Genomic DNA, 13,064 nt, shown 5'->3' with positions numbered 1-13,064 from the left:
GAAATGGGTGATATTACACCAAAACACACACAGAGCAGACATGAATAAAAGCGTTTATTTAAAAAAAGCTTTATACAAAGTATTTTGTGAAGAGTCTGTAAACAAACAGCTTATTGAAGAGAACAGGATCCTCAGGATTTTATAAAGGTTTGTTCATCTTATATATAATCATTCAATGACCAGCTGTCCAATGAGTGCAGTCAGAAAGTGTTCAGTCTTCAACTCAAACAATGTGGACCAGTGTGTTGAGGAAAATGAAGAGCTTGCAGTAAAATGATCCAGTGTTGTAAAACTGTACACATGATTAAGACTTTGATTAAAATAAATAATTTTTAATTTGTCGAGAAAGGCTTTTTTCTTTTACAGCAACTCACAGATCAGGAAGTTTAAACTGATGTTTGTGAAGAAGTAAATCTAAATAAAATTAATAAGTTATTTTGATTCTTGAGTAATCATTTCCTTCAGTTTTCAACACAAAATGTCGAAGATGGCTGGTACCAGCTTCCTAAATCTGAAGAAGAGAGTCATTCATGATTGGAGATGGAGAGTTATGAAATGAAATGATGGGACAAAAAGAAGTCACCTCAAGCTTTGCAATAGTTTAATGTAAAAGATGAAACAGTCAATTTATTGCCAAAAGAAACAGCAGCTACACTGATTATGAAAATAATCTTGAGTTGCTGCTGGAGTTTAAATAATAGAGAAAAACAAGATACAGGAGAGTTGTTGAATGATAAAGGCTCTACACCGTTTACTGTACTAATTTGAAGTACAGAAGAATTAGAATTGCACTTGCTGACGATCTTTACAAAGATGTCTGTGATGTGTGAAGCTGCGACTCGCTGCTTATGCCGAGGTTTTCAATCCTCATATGCTCAACATATAAAAAATGATAGTGCGACTGCATTTCCTTTTCTCGTTACGCTTCTGAGTGACAAATTGAAGCTGGAGAGAGAGTCAGCTGCCTTTTGACAACTCTAAATAAGGCACCCTCAAAAAGGTACGGAGAGATGACAGAAGGCACAGCTTGGAGCAGAAACAGGCCGTGTGAAGGCAGCAGTCCTCCAGTCTGCTTCCATGAGGACACTAGAAGAGGATCTAATAATTTATCCAGCTCATTTGCTCTGATTCGGAGTCAGAGCGATCAGGTGAGATCCGTCTGCTTGGTTTTCGGGAGCAGCAGAGCCACCAGTCCTCCGGTCAGAAGCATCGCTGACACCAGCAGGATCGGCACTGAACAGTTTGTGTCCAACAGCTTTCCGAAGACTATGTTACCCATGATTGCCGCCACCCTGCTCACTCCGGTGAAGAAGCCAAGAGCAGAGGACCTAAAGATATAAAAAAGAAACACAAGGACATGTGAAAAGCTGCGGACCAATCTACTGAATCTAACTGAACAAGAGCATAACCTGACAGTTTCCCCCAGACTGTGAGGAATCATGCTAATTGATTTTAAGAAAGAAAACTTCTTTACCTGCTTTAAAAAAACGAATCCACACAAACCTTTCTTATTCCTAAAAACTTAAAGCATGTGAGGAACGTTTGCTTTGTGTGTAGCTTTTAGTGCCCCCTGTGGACAGAGCAATGTGTCTGTATGACTGTATGTCTGCAGCCTGACTGCTCTCGTCTGTGTGCTCTCGCCTGGATGCCTGAAGCCGAGACCCCTGAGCTTCTAATTTTCAACATAAAGCTCCGGAAATAAAAATATCTGTAGTGTACATGTGACATATTACAAACATACTAGACTAAATAAAAAATAAGCAATTTTGCCATTATATATGCATATGTGCTTTTTTAGTTATATATAAACACACAGCTCAATCAGCAGCGTCGGTTCATCTGTTGAAAAAAAATACGCTCCAACTCTCCCCTCTGCGTGACTCATTTGTACGTTTTTTCATTCATACATTCATTTGGGCTTCTTGTAAACCTTGGGCGTGTGAATCCATCTTCTTCACCGTCTTTTACACTCTTGTTTTCTTTTGGCGCATTGGTAATGTTTGAATTAATCATAGACTGTAAATATTAATTAATGCGCGAGTTTGTAAACTGCTTCTTGACCCAGCGCGCTTGCCGTTGTGAATTTCTGGAGGAGCAGGGCGCCAGAGGACAAGAGCACACAGACGAGAGAGCGCCAGGATGCAGCCATACCCGACTCTATCTCTTAGCTGAACTTGTCCTACACGTACTGGTTTTATTTGAAGAGAAATATCATCCTGCAGAGTTTATAGTCTAATGCAGTGACTCCACGAAGTGGGGCGTGGGACCTCTAGGCGGGACAGGAGTTATCAATGCACCCCATTTTTCACTGCTAGCAAGAGAATAGCTAATTTTGTCAGAGGACAAAAACAAATTAGGAAAACGACATAAAAACATGTTAGTGCATTTGTTCACAGTCAGAATGTACAATATAAGGAAAGAGTGAGTCAGAGATAAAAGCTAAATTTGATTTATGACACATATCATATTTTCTATTCTGTCCACTCAGACTGATCAGGTGAGCTCGCTGTGTGACACTCATGTTGGAAACTATCTGAGTAATTAAAAAGATGAATAAAATAAAAGTAGCTCAAAGTCCAAACAGACAGAAATCCTAACCTCCATGTTTAAGTCACTTTTAAGGACTGTGGTGTTGTAAACAGGAAAAGGTTACCGTAGATGTGTGGGGTAGAGCTCTGTTCCCACCACGTCCAGAGCGTTCCAGGCCACCACTGACACGCCACTGAAGACACAGGACAGGATCAGACTCTGGTACTTGGTCTGGACCACAAAGATGAGGAAGACACTCAGACTGGAAACCATCAAGCTGCAGGCTGGAGACGCAACAAAGAGGAGAAGAGGTTCAGGACGGTCACACATGATTCATCAGTGTAAGTCTGAAACGGCCGCTCACATGGACAAACATGTCAGGAAAAGAGACCTGTAGGTTTTTTAACAGACTTCTATCCTGAAAGTTCTGAGACTAACACGTCAGTGATGCCAGAAAAAGCATCGAGGAGGACAAACTAGGTATGAACTTTAAAAACAAGCTGGTACCAGAGAATAAAAGCCTTCAAAAACAATAAAAACATTTAAAAGTTTTTGAAACTAAGTATTAGTGGCCATAACTGATAAGTTGTAAAGCTCATTTTGGAAATGCAAAAAAAATAAGATATTTTTACATATTTTGAAATCAAAGGAGGTTTATAGTTTATATTGACGAGGAAACTTAAAACTAGTGATGTAACGATAAACTCAACACCTGATAGGATACAAATCACATCACTGGGTTCTTGATACGAACTTATCAACATTTTTTTATGTTTTTCTCTCAGTAAACAAATGTGATTCTTACATTTAAATTTTCTGACAATTAATATACAAAAGATCATTTTTTCACAGATAAGTTATATCTAATTTTGAGTTTGTATAGTTACTAATAACACAATGCATGTTTTTTTCTATAGAGAAAGTGAGACTGATAATTTCTCACAAAGCACTGACATCTTTAAAGTAAAATTAAGGTCCAATATGTAAGATATCTACTGAATTAAATCATTTAATTACCTTACTACATCATCAGACATTAAGGAAACATGTCCTCCTTCAATTTCAGGGCACTATTTGGGTAGTTCATCTGTATTTTAAAATGTTCCCAGTTTTGTTCTTGTCCGCTCAACTTGCTTTGAAACAATTTACTTTCAACTACAAAATCTTCACTTGGTTCCTCCATGTCTGTCCTTCTCTCTTATTTAGGGACTGACATTAAAGAAGTGATAGCACACTCATATTTTAAGTCTCATCAATTTCAACCCTAAACCTTATCTGTATCAATCCAGACATCAGACTCACAGAGCAGAACCTTTCCTCCTGTGCTCTCCATCATCAGAATGGTGAAGAGGTTTCCTGGTAAGTTTGACGCAGCGATGATGAAGCCCTCCATGTACACTGTAAGGACAGAGACACAGTGAGGTTATGTTCAATCAGGAACAAGAAAAAAAACAAAAACATTCATACATTTTATATACAGGCGGATTTTCTCTGGCTCGCAGAGAGTATTCAACATATCCCAGCATGCATCGCAGTAGTCCGAGTTTAAAGTATTATACTCCTGGAAAGAACATAAATTAACTTTATTTCAAGGAAAGAAGATAAAAGAAGAAGATATACTTTATTAATCCCGCGAGGGGAAATTCAGGTTGACACTCTGTTGTTGAACATGCTACACACACAAAGGCTGAAATACATACTCATGCACAAACAGGATGCCTTTTTTTTTTACTGTTCGTTGCCTCGCTTAAGGGCACCATGGCAGTGCTCAGGAGGTGAACTGGCACCTCTCCAGCTACCAGACCAGTTTGCAGACTTGGTCCGCTACCCCAAGTCCCTACTGACTGAGCTACTGCTGCCCAGAACAAAGTATACTTAGCTACAATCTATACACAAATAAATGTGTTTTTTGTTCATTTATTATTGCATACTATATATTTTATAAATTCTGAGCTTTTCATTGGAATAAGTGAAATATATAGTACAGCAAATAGAGTATGTTCATGTCAGTTCTGAAATAATTGGCCAAACACTTTGTACAGGGAAAGGCCAGTTTAAGTTTCTACTCCACTGATGATACTGGACTAATGCAATCCTTTTCAAAAGACTATGTGCCTTGTGCTGATAAAACAGATCCTGATTTCAAACATCCTACTCGTTTTTGGCTTTCAGTTACATACTTTAAACAAAACCATCAAAACTTTAGACTTTAGACTTTGTTGTCCCCATGGACAATTCCACCGCCCTGTTTCTGTCCAACATAAAAAAATTCCCACCAAAGAAAAGTACGGACACAAACCACAGACTATAAAAACAGAGTTAAAAGTTGAGTTGAGTGTCTTTGTACAGCTACTGTGTGCCGCCTCTCAATAATAATCCATTTAAGGGCTCATACAGTATTCAATTGAAAACGTACAAATTAAAGTTACATAATCATTTCACGGTAATAATTAGGTCTTTAGAAATAATGAGAAGATTAGAGACAGAAAGCTTACTACTCAAGAACAGGAACATAACAGATTTATCCAAACAAGATAAAGAGGCTCTAATTCACCTGAGCAGCCTGTCTCTGGAGTGTGATGTAATATTTAATAAGATATAAAAAATGCTGTCGCCACAGAGTGTAAACAAAATACACTCAAACCTAATTGATCCAGGATCGCGTTTCTTACTCAGCTCATTTGTCTCTAACAAGAAAAGCTTTTATTACATATTACTTACAGTGACCATGTGTCTAAACATGACCCTGAGGACAGTGTGTGTGTGGTCTCTCAGTCCAGTGTTTCCCACAGAATGATGCGGTGGAAATCAGGGTAGGGATCAACATACTTTATTTTTTATATCTGATATATTTTTTAATATTAGGTTTGTATTTATATCAAAAAACTTCCACTCGATATTCCGTCATTTATAGGAGTTCAGCAGTGTACGGACAGTGGACCTTCTCTCTCTCTCTCTCTCTCTCTCTCTCTCTCTCTCTCTCTCTCTCTCTCTCTGCTGATGTGATTCTGCACTCTTGGTTTTTCTGCGCAGGAGTCGACAGGGAAGTTTTTTTTAAACGGGAGATTTATTATGTTACACGGAGCCGTGGCCTCTCTCTCATGCAAGCAGCAATTTTATGAATAAATTAAAAATGTAATAAAAACAGGTCAGAAATATACTTGGGCAGCCCGCCCAGGTATCGTCTACATGTGGGAAACACTGAAGTCATCATGTTGCATTTGTCTGGTCTTGTGTAACCTTTGTTTTATGAAACCTCTGTTCCTCCTCTGGAACTATCTATATATCATATCTCCTCAAACTTGCTGCCTGTTACTCAGTGTCATTTATTAATTCTTGAAGGACGTCATTTCTTCTCTCTATGAGCTTTAAATCGGCTGTTCAGATGAGTTCTCTATTTGCTGATCAGAAGTTAAAAGAAGAAGATACACACCTGCTGTCTTTACCGGATAACAGCTTTGGTTTTGCATTGGACGTGGAAGCGACGTGTTCCCGCAGGGCGAGCCGCCGCTCTCAAGTCTCGCAAACAGCTCGGGGAACCACATCCACAGCCCGTAGTAACTACAAACACACAAACACACACAAGCATCGTGTAATAAAGTTAAAGAGGAAAACTGATGGCAATATTCCCACACACCAAACAAATGTAACATTTTCTCAGCAGGTTTTTGAAACAGTGATGTAACATGATTCCCGGTTGTTGAAGATGAAATATTTGTGACTGTTATCTCTCACTGCTGTTCAATGCTGCAGAGCTGCCTGCTCTAAGGATCAGAGTTCTTCCCTCTCTTCCAGAGTTTAGGAATTTGATTTCGAACCACTTTGTTTCAAATTGTAACTGTTTTAATTTATCGCAGTGGTTTTTGTCACTGATTCTGAGTGTTTGTTGTGTTTTTACTTGTTTTACTGTGCTTGTAATCTCGACGCCATTGGAAATGAGGGAAACCTCAGTGTCCTTTCGAGAATAAATAAAGGTTTGAAAATGAAATGCTCCAGATTAGTCACATCAGCAATGTGGAATACACATCAGAATACAAGCCCTGAACTTGAATACAACCCAGAAGACAGGAGAGCAAAGACAGCATGAAGAGGGTGCAGATGGGATCTCTCACCCGAAGGAGATGCAGAAGAAAATGATGAGCAGAACGAAGCTCCTGACTTTGAGTGAACCCTGAAACATCTGTTTAATGGGCAGCAAGGCCTGCAAAGCAAACCAAGGATGTTAGTACTTATTACATCTCAAGATAATGAAGTGATAATACATTTATTAACATTTAAGTGGTAACATGTTGTAGTCTGTGAGACTATTAGGAAGAATGAAAAGTAGGCCTGATAAGACCTTCAGTCCAAATAAAGGACGAGCTTGTAGGACTTGTTATGTTCAACCGACAGCCCAAAACCTGAAGATTTATGTACTGTCAATCTTTAACTCAGCAGGAAACCAAAAAAAGGTGTTAATAGCAGCAGGGTGCACTTAATGAAATGTTAATGATATAACAGGTTTTACCATTGAACATCAAAACCACAATAACTGACTGTATTATGCCCCTCAGTGGGTTCTGCTTCATTTCTTAAAGGTCACATAAATAAAATAAAAATGTTTTTATTTTACTAATATGTGTCCCTAGTCTGTCTACAAACTCCCCAGTTATGAGATAAGTCCATCCTCTCTGTCTTTTGCCTGCTCCACTTTTCAGTAAATGTGTGCTCTAACAGGCTGTTTGGAGAGTTTCCGTGACATCACAAAGGGCAGTAACCCCTCCCCCAGGTGGGTGACACTCCCACAGCTAGGTGTTTGTTCTGCCCTCTGAGTCTGCATTCTCGTATTAAAAAATAGAACATGGAACAAGAGAGCCCGAGCCACATCCCCTTCCAGAGAGGGGCGTGGTCGAACACAGCTCATCTGCATTTAAAGCTACAGACCCAGAAACAGCCTGTTCTGAGCAGGGCTGAAGTAGAGGGGTTTATAGTTATTTTCAAATACAGGACCAGAGTGGATTTAGAACAAGAGACTTCATAGACATGTTTTGGGGAGCTTTGAGACTTCTTTAAACTTATTGAAAAGGAGTAAAAAAGTGAGATTTATTATTTCCCTTTAGTTTGCACATTTCACAATGTCTTAATTAACTTATTAACTCATTAAGCTACTGTGGAAGCAGAGTAGGGTTTTTCTGGCACATCTTCACCGACTACCAAGGTGCATGGAGTGTGAAAGGTTTGAAAAGGACAAAAGGCTCAAGCAGCACTTGTATCATGAAGATTACATTTATTAACTGTATAAGACAGAGAGGTCTAAAAAAGTTAATAGCCCATTAAAATACACAGCTAACCCCATGAAATGCAGAAATAGTTAGACAATAACTTTAATTGGCAATACAATCACAGCAGACTGTTTGACTTTCTATCAATCCTTCTTGTAATTTTTCAACAAAAACTCCTGCTTCTCAAATGGGAGTTTTTTTGTTTAGTTTTTTTTTGCTGGAAATCTGAATGTTCCTTTTGTTTTTCAGACCACTATAAGTCCAGAACAGCAGGTTTTAATACTTGGATTTGAAGTTACGATGGGCATATTTTATTTTCATTTTTGTTCCGTGTTTATTGATAACCGAAAATAATGTTCTTAGTCGAAAGCCTGAGTCACGGTTATATTACAGCATTGAGAAACCGGTTGATAGCGTGCGGTAGTAACAGGGGCTTACAGTATGAGGAGCTTAGCAGCAAAGGTTTGCTATTTGGCTCCATAACAGCTTAATCCAACTTTAAGAATTGGGGTACAACAGACACAAGTATTGAACAATGACAGACGGCTTGAGTCTAAGCAAATAGAGAAACGAGCATCTAACCTCAGAATATGCTGCTGAATTTACAAAAATGTGCAATCACTAACTTCTGCAACTGTTCTCTGAGTCCGTTTTCTGTGAATGAGAGATTTACCTTTTTTATTGCCCAGGGCAGCCTTCCTTTACCCGGAGTTCTTGTCTCGTCTGGATCTCTCCTGGGGTTGATGCACAAACCAAGGACCTTCAAAAGAGTTCACAGTGAGACTCTTTCTGATTAAAGAACAGGATTATACTAAAAAGTTAAGAAATGTTGAGAGGACTTTAATAAACCAAATACGAATAATCTGTACCACTTCATATTATTCATCTTCTTTGTTGTCTTAATATTTGTCATCTCAATTGTATGTTAAATCTGTGATCATCTCAGGACAACATACTATTTTTCCTGGTTGTCTTATAAAGCTAAAGCTCATATTTAAATATGTACAGTAATGAATGATTAATCGTAATGCCCTTAATTAAGCTTGTACCGTAAAATCCTTTTCTTTCCCGCGCATGTTCAGCTCAAACATCTGTTTGAAGACTCGGAGCGCCTCTTTCTCCCGACCAGCCTGGCAGAGAAAAGGTGCAAATCTCTGTGTCAGCTGAGAATTAAAAAGGGACCTGCAAAACACACAAAGCACCAGCCTGGCTTTTGAATACCTCCATGAGGAACTTGGGGCTCTCGGGCAGAAGCAGCAGGAAGAAGAGGGCCGAGGTGAGGCTTGGAACGGAGCAGAGCATCACAAACAATCTCCAGCCCTGAAAGTCCATGAATCCCAAAAAGTCCGTCCAGTTTGTTGGGATTACCGCCCAAGCCAGACCTGCAGATCAAACACAGATTCTTAAACACATGGATCTTTAGTTGTTTTTTAACCACAATTCTGCAGTGTATTCTTATTGTATAGTAGCTGTTAATGCAATCCTGACATGGACTTATTAATGAGAGTCATGTTTGTTCCCACCTGCAGCCAATATGTTTCCTGCCATCCAGAAGGCAGCTAGAGCGCTGATCATTGTGCCTCTCTTCAGTTTGGGCATAAACTCTGAGAAGTAGGAGAAGATAACAGGGATCGAACCTCCAACCCTGCAGGAGCAAGAAAACACTTGAGCTGTACCCTATACTTGACTTAAAAGGAAAAGTCGAATCAAATCTGTCACAAAAATGCACTTCTGGCCTTTTGGTTTGATTTGGGCACTAAGAGTCATGTAGACATTGAAGGGGTGAAACTGTTATGATCACTCCAAGCATTTACTCTATAAATACAATTTTGTGTTTGGTCGGTTGCCAAACGTAAACAAACAAGAACAAAATATGAAAAATGAATATGCTCACCCGATGCCGCTGATGAACCGCAGCACTAGGAAGACTGAGAACCATGGAGCCATGCTGGACAGACCTCCAAATATCCCGTTGACTGTCAGGGACAGAACCAAAACCTTGCGGCGCCCCCTCTGGTCAGCTAAGTATCCCCACATGTAGCCGCCAAACATCATTCCTAGTAAATAGGAAGTCAAAAATATGATCTTATTTAGGATTTTATTCAACATTACTCAAATCCAGCTTTAGCACTATATACACTGCAACATTGTTTTCTGTTTAGTGGTTACAATTTCTGTTTAGTGGTAATTGGGCACAATATGCACAACTCGAATCTGATTCAGGTCTGAAGTCTCTGAGGGGCAAGTCCAAGAAATCCCTGTGAGTAACCATCCCAGCTTCACTAATCTGAGATAAAGTCAGAACAAATTGTTTTAAAAACTCTGTATGAGCAGAGCATATTTTACAGAGGTTTGAGGAAAAACACAGCACAATACCTTGTTCAGGGTGTTCAACAGTCCTGTGTCAATGTATTCACATATAAGGAGTACTTGCTCTGTAGGACTGATTAAATAATTGTGATTTACCAAGAAAAATGCTGGAAGTCAGCAGGCCCATATCTGAAGAGTCCAGATGCAGATCACAGCGTGCTGTTGGCAGCAGAAAAGACACACAGAGAATCTCCACGGCGTCACTGGCATTGGCCCATCCACACACCACCAGCAGTGCATAGTGAAACACACCGAAACCTGAGAGCGACCACAGAACAAAGACTGAAGTACACTGCTGAAGAACAAACTAACATCTCTGTAGGCCTGTTTGGGACATAATCAACAGTTTAGTATACACTGGTTTAATTTTTAATGATTAATGATGAAGATAAATACAACGAAGCAGAAACTGAGCGGTATTATTCTACTTTATCACAAACAAAGCTTGAGGTTATATATCTTTTTGTGATCCCTGTAGCTATTTTCTATGCTATATGTGTGCTTTAGTAAAACTTTTACTTTCAGTTTACACTTACAGACTTTAAATAACCTGTTTGTAGCTTATGTGCACTGAGGTTTTCATCTATATATTTAGAAGCATTTAATGCATCTGTTCAAAGTGATATATTTATACCCTAAATAAAGCATTTGATTATTTTCCCCACCAAATGAATTAATTGCTTTCTTATATCTCGTGTTTTATTGTACATGATGACAATAGAGAGGAGCACAGAAACAAGATCCAAACCAACTTTTAACACCAACAACTGCACACTACCTGCTGCTTCTACTGCTTCTTCATATTTGAGTCTCTTCTGTGAACCCCCAGAATCACTTTTGAAGCTTGTTGTGCTCCTTTCGAAAATGATAACACCTGAAAAACAGGATCAAAAACACACAAAACAGTTGAAGTCACTTAGAGGTTCCTGATACAGGCTGTTTTCCTCAATTACACAAGTCAAGCCATAAACTAAGTTCTTCAGTTTCACAGACTTACTGAGTCTTAGCTCATGAGCTCATTTTGTAGGAATTTGCATCAAAACAATACAAAGTGGGTCATATAGTTATGTAATCGTGTGACCTTTTCAGAGGCCCTGTCGATCAGTAAATGACTAGCAAAAGTAGTTGATAATTGCAGCAGTGTGCACTATACGTAATGTAAATGTTTGGGATTTAGAGCACATTTTTCACACACAGAAAAAAACAAGTTACTCAAACCATGAGTCAACAAAAGGATTTTGGCAAGAAGCATTCTTGAGTAAGAGCAGAATTACAACAGCATATACTGCAACAAAATGTAACGGCATGCATCAAAAAACGTACTTAAGTTAGCGTTAAGACTATTGTCTGCAAAACATAACAAATGAACAGAGAGTAAAATGGTCATGTCATATTACAGTACCTTGCGCAACATACTGTAATAGGATTGTGAGTGTGTAGGCAGCGTTCTACTGTGTAAGCTGGGTGAGCTTGTTTTGATTGCTTTAAGTTAACAAAACACTTAATTATATTTTAAACATTGCATTTCCTAGGGTATTAACTGTTTCTTTTTTGTACTACTTAAAAAAATCCTCAACAGCTGTCAGATACAGTGAAATATTCACCTGTGGCCTGCAGTGAAACAGCACAAGTGAAGGAGGATGCATAAAACGGAAATAGGGCAAGTTAAGTTCCTTAAAAAATGTTTTATTGTATGTTGAAAGACAGTGAATTAGACCTTCACATGTGAATGCTTGTGTGTGGAAAAATGTTGCATACCAGACGAAACAAATCAAACCTGTTTCGGTGGCTCCTACAGAAAGTAACTGGAGGTAGGGTCCGGATTTGGTGTTTCTAGCTGTCAAATTTTGTACGCAATTAAAGAAAATTTTAATATCAAGACATCCCTTGAAGCTTGAAGGTTAGGGTTAGGGGTGCATGAATTGAAATATTCTTATTTTTATAATACAATGACATAAAAAATACTTATAGGATTTTATAGGACAAGTTCGTCAAATTGTTCTTCAGTACAAAACTATTTGAGAATTTATTCATGTATGATCAAATGCAGTAAACAAGACAGGCTTGGATGAAATGTGTTGCATATCAGACATCCCTTGAAGCTTGAAGGTTAGGGTTAGGGGTGCATGAATTGAAATATTTTTATTTTATAATACAATTAGCCTACAAAAGAAAGGCAGTAAAAAAATACTTAAGCCATGTTTTACTGGGGGGAACAACGCTGTTTGTCCTTCAGCCGTGATTTAATACAACTTTTATAGGACAAGTTCGTCAAATTGTTCTTCAGTAACAAACTATTTGAGAATGTATTCATGCATGATAAAAATACAGTAAACAAGACAGGCTGCAGCCTACAGGTGTTGCATATCAGACAGAATATAATTTTCTGTATCTTGAAGGTACTTGACGTTTCCTGTGTTTCTTGCTGTGAAGTTAAGCACGCAGACATCCAGTATATTACTTGATAACACCGTAGTGAGAGTGAGGCTGTACCTTCATCGGAGTCCTCCTTCAGGTCCTCGTAGCGGCTCAGAAGAGGCTCTCGCGCTTCAGCGTCTCCGGTTTGCACGTGACGAGACATCCCGGACGGGCCGTGACTGACTGACTGGACTGGACCGGACCTACCCGGGGGTAGATGATCTGACTGACTGACTGACTGCGCCCCCCCACCCCCCTGGTCACTGTCTTCGCTGCTGGATCCGTGTCATGACTGCCAAGCTAACTACCGGTTGAAGCTAACCTGAAAAGAAGGAGTTACCAGGAAGTGAAGAGACAGAGCGCGGCGGGTTGTTTCACAGTCTCTAGCGTCTCCTCCGGTCAGTCTGTCGGTCTGTCGGTGTGTTTGTACCGAGGAGCTCAACTACTACCACCACCACCACCACCTCAAGTGTGCTGCTTTGCCTT

The 13,064-nt window shown here is 39.3% G+C and overlaps 1 protein-coding gene across 1 annotated transcript; it reads right to left on the bottom strand.

Moving 5' to 3' along the window:
- Positions 1-595: 595 nt before the first annotated feature.
- Positions 596-13,042, bottom strand: sv2 (synaptic vesicle glycoprotein 2). Its single transcript, XM_061035929.1, has 13 exons — positions 12,654-13,042; positions 10,939-11,034; positions 10,257-10,418; positions 9,685-9,847; positions 9,314-9,435; positions 9,012-9,172; positions 8,840-8,920; positions 8,464-8,550; positions 6,642-6,730; positions 5,963-6,090; positions 3,832-3,927; positions 2,654-2,813; positions 596-1,328 (listed from the first exon to the last, which is right to left on the bottom strand). The coding sequence occupies exons 1-13, from the start codon at positions 12,739-12,741 to the stop codon at positions 1,145-1,147; spliced, it is 1,617 nt and encodes a 538-aa protein (XP_060891912.1). The 5' UTR covers positions 12,742-13,042; the 3' UTR covers positions 596-1,144.
- Between the last annotated feature and the right edge of the window lie 22 nt (positions 13,043-13,064).

This window comes from Labrus mixtus, chromosome 4, assembly GCF_963584025.1.
Source record: "Labrus mixtus chromosome 4, fLabMix1.1, whole genome shotgun sequence".
In the NCBI taxonomy this organism is placed as follows: domain Eukaryota; kingdom Metazoa; phylum Chordata; class Actinopteri; order Labriformes; family Labridae; genus Labrus; species Labrus mixtus.
The sequence above is the reverse complement of the archived record's forward strand: the minus strand, read 5'-3'. Positions and strand labels throughout refer to the sequence as shown.

Coding starts and splice junctions, on each gene's coding strand:
- sv2 (XM_061035929.1), bottom strand. CDS start 12,741: ATGTCTCGTCACGTGCAAACCGGAGACGCTGAAGCGCGAGAGCCTCTT. Junction 9,436..9,684: donor CGGTTCATCAGCGGCATCGG/GTGAGCATATTC, acceptor TTGCTCCTGCAG/GGTTGGAGGTTCGATCCCTG. Junction 9,173..9,313: donor AGGAAACATATTGGCTGCAG/GTGGGAACAAAC, acceptor TTTGATCTGCAG/GTCTGGCTTGGGCGGTAATC.